Raw genomic sequence first — 7226 nt, 5'->3', positions numbered from 1 at the left:
AAATTGAAAGAGTTATGATTTTTTAAAGGCAAGGCGGAAAAAACGAAAATGCAAAAACGGAAAAACCCTCGGTCCTTAAGGGGTTAAGGTGAAAATGGGCTTGGTCCTTAAGGGGTTAATATTATTTTTGTTGTTATTATTATTAGATCCGATTTTTTCCTGTTTTTTATATTATTGTTCCTATTTTTATTTAGCTTTTTATTATGTTATTTTCATTATTCCTTTTTAACTTTTCATGTTTTTTTTTATTATTACTATTTTTTATTTAGAATAATAATATGATTATGATGATGTTATTAATATTTAACTTTTTGCCATTCCTCTTTTCCATCTATTTCGGACCCCGTTTCCGTATTGTACCTGGATCCCGGTAGACATCACACGCCTGAGGCTCTTAGGAAAGCAGCGATAATTTATTGAATGATCACAGACCATATCTCTGACCTCTTCCCCTGGAGTTACCCACGTGGTCATATAATCCCACCCAGTCCATGGGGCCCCTATTCTTCTGTCCATAGGGGTCCATTGTGAAGAGGACTGGGTGACAGGGAAGTAGATTGAGGCTCCTAGGAGGAGGGGCTTAAATAAAATAAATACGTTTCTATACATGGTGAGAAGTCAAGTCAACTCTTATATGAGGAGGACAAATCCCAGGGTCAGATACTCCAGAAAAGTCTCCTTTAAAAGCCCTTCTTCGGAAAACCATGTGGAAAACATTCTGATCTGTATCAGGACACTGCACAGTACCACTTCTCCTGTCCTGTATATATGGACACTGCACAGTACCACTTCTCCTGTCCTGTATACTGGGTATAATTCTCAGTATCAGCTCTTATTTTGTATATATGGACACTGCACAGTACCACTTCTCCTGTCCTGTATATATGGACACTGCCCAGTACCACTTCTCCAGTCCTGTATACTGGGTATAATTCTCAGTATCAGCTCTTATTTTGTATATATGGACACTGCACAGTACCACTTCTCCTGTCCTGTATAATGGGTGTAATTCTCAGTATTTGCTCTTATTCTGTATAAATGGACACTGCACAGTACCACTTCTCTGGGTGTAATTCTCAGTATCTGCTCATATCCTGTATATATGGACACTGCACAGTACCACTTTTCCTGTCCTGTATGTTGGGTGTAATTTTTAGTATCTGCTCTTATTCTGTATATATGGACACTGCACAGTACCACTTCTCATGTCCTGTATGTTAGGTGTAATTTTTAGTATCTGCTCTTATTCTGTATATATGGACACTGCACAGTACCACTTTTCCTGTCCTGTATGTTAGGTGTAATTTTTAGTATCTGCCCTTATTCTGTATATATGGACACTGCACAGTACCACTTTTCCTGTCCTGTATGTTGGGTGTAATTTTTAGTATCTGCTCTTATTCTGTATATATGGACACTGCACAATACCACTTTTCCTGTCCTGTATGTTGGGTGTAATTTTTAGTATCTGCTCTTATTCTGTATATATGGACACTGCACAATACCACTTTTCCTGTCCTGTATGTTGGGTGTAATTCTCAGTATCTGCTCATATCCTGTATATATGGACACTGCACAGTACCACTTCTCCTGTCCTGTATTTTGGGTGTAATTTTAGTATCTGCTCTTATTCTGTATATATAGACACTGCACAGTACCACTTTTGTCCTGTATGTTGGGTGTAATTCTCAGTATCTGCTCTTATTCTGTATATATGGACACTGCACAGTACCACTTCTCCTGTCCTGTATGTTGGGTGTAATTTTTAGTATCTGCTCTTATTCTGTATATATGGACACTGCACAGTACCACTTCTCCTGTCCTGTATGTTGGGTGTAATTCTCAGTATCTGCTCTTATTCTGTATATATGGACACTGCACAGTACCACTTCTCCTGTCCTGTATGTTGGGTGTAATTCTCAGTATCTGCTCTTATTCTGTATATATGGACACTGCACAGTACCACCTGTCCTGTATACTGGGTGTAATTCTCAGTATCTGCTCTGTAGATGTCTGCACAGCAGAGATAACTTGTCTGGAGATGATGAGCTTTGGCTGAGATGGTGATTCCTCATTGGGTCTAATGGTTCTTTGCCATGTTCCTCCCTCTCCTTTCTTCCATCCCTCATTACTTCTTCTTTCCTTCCACCCTTCCCTTCCTTCCTTCCTCCTTCTCTTGGAGTCTGTAGCACATTAAGGGTTCTCTGCTTCTATGGCCTCCAGTCTTTTAGTTATCCACCTCGATCTCCTCATCTTCTGAGAATTCATCAACTGTGTGTTCCATGGAGAGACACTGTGGTGAATGGAGGAACAGTCCTTGTGAGGTCGGGGAGCACATCCTGGTGTCCTCGTCCTCCTCCCCCGGCTCACCCTCAGGCATGGACACCAGTTTTTCCAGTGTATGCGGTGGAAGCTTCTTCAATGACTCCACATCGGCCTTCATCTCCTCCAAGTCCCTCTTCATCTTGGCTCTTCGGTTCTGGAACCAGGTGATGACCTGGGCATTGCTGAGTCCTAGCTGTTGGGCAATGTGGTCACGGTCAGCAGGGGACAAGTATTTCTGGTAGAGGAAACGTTTCTCCAGCTCGTAGATCTGGTGGTTGGTGAAAGCTGTTCGAGATTTTCGTCTTTTCTTAGAGTTTGAACGATGACCGTAGGAACCCATCGGCTCGTGACCTTTCAGTGTGAGAAGAAGAGAAGATGAAGAGGGTCAGTCCCAAGAGAAGATACAAGAGTCTATGACCCCCAGTCAACTGCCCATCATCCATCTATACAACCATCCCCCTATATATCCGTATACCCACCCAGTCCTCCCACCAATCATTTGTTCATCATCTAACTCTATCTCCTTTACCATCCAGTCATCCAATTAGTCCTCTGTCCATCCATCTAGATACCCACTAGTCATCTGTCCATCCATCTAGATACCCATATAGTCTTCCACCTATTTACTCACATTCTCATCTGTCCGTATATTATATATATATATATATATATATATATATATACATACACACACACACATTCTTCCATCCATCCAAAGATCAGCTTGTTATCAAGAGACCCTACTCATTGTTCAAAGCAGAGAACCCCTTAAAGGATGGGCTTATATGTATAACACAACACAATATGTCCAGAGATGTTCTCCTTATGTTCTTCACCCTTATAATCCATAACTCTAGGTTGAATAACATTTAAACATATATGTGCCCTCCAGTGTAGAAATGGGGCACTTGGCCACCTGTCACCTATGAGATGATGATCCAGGGCTGCACACTCTCCAAGTCTCCGCTGAGGTGACACCATCCGTATATTCTCATGTAGGTGTCTTAGTTCCTGACCCCACTAGTGATATTTGTCACATTTCCTACAACTGTTACCTGATGGATGCAGAACCTTTGTGAGGTTCAAAACAATCTGTCATTTTACTGATGATTACTTGGTGTCTGAGAGAACGGTCAGTGACAGAGATATAAGATGATCGGACCTGGATAAAGTCCATCCATATGATGCACCAATGGTCCAACCCATAGTCCACACAACTGGTGGGCTCACAGGTCACATAACCTGACTGATCTACAACCATGCTGTAAACTGTGAGCATCACGACTGTATCACTGTCCCAGCAGAGGCACCCAAGAAGCCATTGTCCTTCCCTGCCCCATGTATACATCACAATACGTGTTCTAATCATCGACCTAATATTGTGTCGGTTCCCTTTGTGCTGCTATAGGAGCTCAGCAGTTTGTCTACAGCAGCTCTTCTGTGGGATCAGACCAGACAGGCATTCACCGCACACACACATCCATGAGCCTTGGGCCCCCATGACCCTGTCACTGGTCACCACAGTTCTTCCTTGGACACTTTTTGTAGGCACTAACCCCTGCATACCAGGAACACCTCACAAAACCATCAGCTCTGCGGATGCTCTGACCTAGTCATCTGCACATTACAATGAGACCCTATCACAGTTGCTCATATCCTTACTTTTAACCATTTTTTCAGCATCAACTTGAAGAACTATAGTTGACCACTGCTGTCTTCTACCTATAGTAGATAATTGTCTTCTTCTACCCATAGTCTTCATCTTATTCCTGTAGTAGATCACTGTCCTTTTCTTCCCATAGTAAGTAATTGTCCTCTTCTTTTGGTAGCTCATCATTGTCCTCTTCTTCTTGTAGTAGATCGTCCTTTTCTTCCTTTAGTAGATCATTGTCACCTCTTGTTAAATGATCATTATTAAATCTTTGTAGAAGATTATCATCTCATAATTTCTGTACTAGATCATTGTACTCCCAGTATCTGTAGTAGATTATTGTCCTTACAGTAGTAATTGTCCTCTTCTAAGTGTAGCTTGTCACTGTCTATATCTACCTGTAGTAGACCATTATCCTCGTCATCTTGTAGTAGACCATTATCCTCGTCTTCTTGTAGTAGAACATTATCCCCGTCTCCCTGTAGTTGACCAATATCCTCCTCTTCTTGTAGTAGACCATTATCCTGGTCTTCTTGTAGTAGAACATTATCCCCGTCTCCCTGTGGTTGACCAATATCCTCCTCTTCTTGTAGTAGACCATTATCCTGGTCTTCTTGTTGTAGACCATTGTCCTTTTCCTGTAGTAGACCATTATCCTCGTCATCTTGTAGTAGACCATTATCCTCGTCTTCTTGTAGTAGACCATTATCCCCGTCTCCCTGTAGTTGACCATTATCCTCCTCTTCTTGTAGTAGACCATTATCCTCGTCTTCTTGTTGTAGACCATTGTCCTTTTCCTGTAGTAGACCATTATCCTCATCTTCTTGTAGTAGACCATTATCCTCGTCTTCTTGTAGTAGACCATTGTCCTCTTCCTGTAGTAGACCATTACCTATGTCTTCTTGTAGTAGACTATTATCCTCATCTTCTTGTAGTAGACCATTGTCCTCTTCCTGTAGTAGACCATTACCCATGTATTCTTGTAGTAGACTATTATCCTCGTCTTCCTGTAGTAGACCATTGCCCTCTTCTTGTAGTAGACCATTATCCCTGTCTTCTTGTAGTAGACAATTATCCTCGTCTTCTTGTAGTAGACAATTATCCTCGTCTTCTTGTAGTAGACTATTATCCTCGTCTTCTTGTAGTAGACTATTATCCTCGTCTTCTTGTAGTAGACTATTGTCCTTTTCCTGTAGTAGACCATTATCCTCGTCTTCTTTTAGTAGACCATTATCCTCGTCTTCCTGTAGTAGACCATTACCCATGTCTTCTTGTAGTAGACCATTACCCATGTCTTCTTGTAGTAGACCATTATCCTCGTTTTCCTGTAGTAGACCATTGTCCTCTTCCTGTAATAGACCATTACCCATGTCTTCTTGTAGTAGACCATTGTCCTCTTCCTGTAGTAGACCATTACCCATGTCTTCTTGTAGTAGACCATTGTCCTCGTCCTGTAGTAGACCATTATCCTTGTCTTCTTGTAGTAGACCATTATCCTTGTGTTCCTGTAGTAGACCATTGTCCTCTTCCTGTAGTAGACCATTACCCATGTCTTCTTGTAGTAGACCATTGTCCTCGTCCTGTAGTAGACCATTACCCATGTCTTCTTGTAGTAGACCATTATCCTTGTGTTCCTGTAGTAGACCATTACCCATGTCTTCTTGTAGTAGACCATTATCCTCCTCTTCTTGTAGTAGACCATTGTCCTCGTCCTGTAGTAGACCATTATCCTTGTCTTCTTGTAGAAGACCATTACCCTCATCATCTTCTTGTAGTAGGTCATTATCCCGTCTTCCTGTAGTTAACCATATCCTCCTTTTCTTGTAGTAGACCATTATCCTCGTCTTCTTGTTGTAGACCATTGTCGATCACTGTCCTCTTCTATCTGTAGTAGATGATCATTGTCCTCTTCTATGTGTAGTCCATCACTGCCCTCTTCTATCTGTAGTCGATCACTGCCCTCTTCTATCTGTAGTCGATCACTGCCCTCTTCTATCTGTAGTCGATCACTGCCCTCTTCTATCTGTAGTCGATCACTGCCCTCTTCTATCTGTAGTCGATCACTGCCCTCTTCTATCTGTAGTCGATCACTGCCCTCTTCTATCTGTAGTCGATCACTGCCCTCTTCTATCTGTAGTCGATCACTGCCCTCTACTATCTGTAGTCGATCACTGCCCTCTACTATCTGTAGTCGATCACTGTCCTCTTCTATCTGTAGTAGATGATCATTGTCCTCTTCTATCTGTAGTAGATCATTGCCTTCTATCTTGAGTAGATCACTATCCTCTTCTATCTGTAGTAGATCATTGTCTTCTATCTGTAGTAGATCACTGTCATGTCCTTCCTGTAATACATCATTGTAATCCTATGAGGCAGCTCATTAAGGAGAGGACAGGATTCCATAAATCTGATCCTGGTGGCTCCTGCATGTCCTCCTGCTCTCATAAAGAAGGATGTGCTTATGTCTTATCTTGGAAGTGCGCCCACAGACTGGGTGTTGTCTGGGTGAGACGTTCCTCATGTTTGAGGCCTGGCGTGATCACTGACAGATGAGGGAATCTTCTCCAGACGGAGTATTTATATAGCTGGCAATGAGATGTGGGCAACAAGAGAAGGGCTTGAGCCATCATCAGGCATCGCAGCTGCTTTATGATGGACGAAAGACGCCGCTTATCACATTCCAAACCAGTAAATCCAGTATCAGGTGGTGCAGACGTTGAGGGATTACATAACCACGTGTCATGGACCTCCAGCCTCAACTACAGGACCCTGGGATTTCCTCAGGACTTCTCTCACTATAAATCTGCAGAACTGTATAATCCAAAGAAGATCCACTCCCTAATATTTCATATCAACCGGATCAAGAGCAGTAGTGTAGTACAAGGATCCTCTGAGAGTCACAGATGGGTCTTCGATATGATCCATAAGGTTGAGGACAACAACTCAAGTGTAGACAATAAGGAAAATCCAGCTTAGCAGACTAAATCCTAGCACCAGTACCGGCTGTCCCTACTCGAGGAGATCCTGTTATTATTGCTGACCCTTACTAGTACATAAAGCAGATCCCAAGATAAGAACCGACACACTCCACTCCAATAAATAGACAAGATCCCAGTATCAGAACCGAAACACTGCAATAAATAGACCAGATCCCAGTGTCAGAACCGACACACTCCAATAGACCAGATCTCAATATAAGAACCGACACACTTCAATAAATAGACCAGATCCCAGTATCAGAACTGACACA

The 7226-nt window shown here is 42.2% G+C and overlaps 1 protein-coding gene across 2 annotated transcripts in view; it reads right to left on the bottom strand.

Annotated features, from left to right (window-relative positions):
* Positions 1–414: 414 nt before the first annotated feature.
* Positions 415–7226, bottom strand: part of LBX2 (ladybird homeobox 2) — a 39020-nt gene continuing 32208 nt past the window's right edge. Inside the window, exons 2-3 of one of the 2 annotated variants that reach the window (XR_008850968.1) lie at positions 1967–2676; positions 415–1894 (exon numbers count right to left, since the gene is read on the bottom strand). Coding sequence is in view for 1 of the 2 variants with exons in the window: in XM_056551506.1 (XP_056407481.1) it covers positions 2228–2676 (449 nt within the window). In the remaining variant the exon portion in view is untranslated. Of the gene's footprint in view, positions 2677–7226 lie in introns of both variants that reach the window. The other variant, XM_056551506.1, reaches the window with a different exon arrangement.

Source organism: Hyla sarda, chromosome 1 (assembly GCF_029499605.1).
Source record: "Hyla sarda isolate aHylSar1 chromosome 1, aHylSar1.hap1, whole genome shotgun sequence".
NCBI classification, from domain to species: Eukaryota; Metazoa; Chordata; class Amphibia; order Anura; family Hylidae; genus Hyla; species Hyla sarda.
This window is presented reverse-complemented; position numbering and strand designations above follow the sequence as displayed.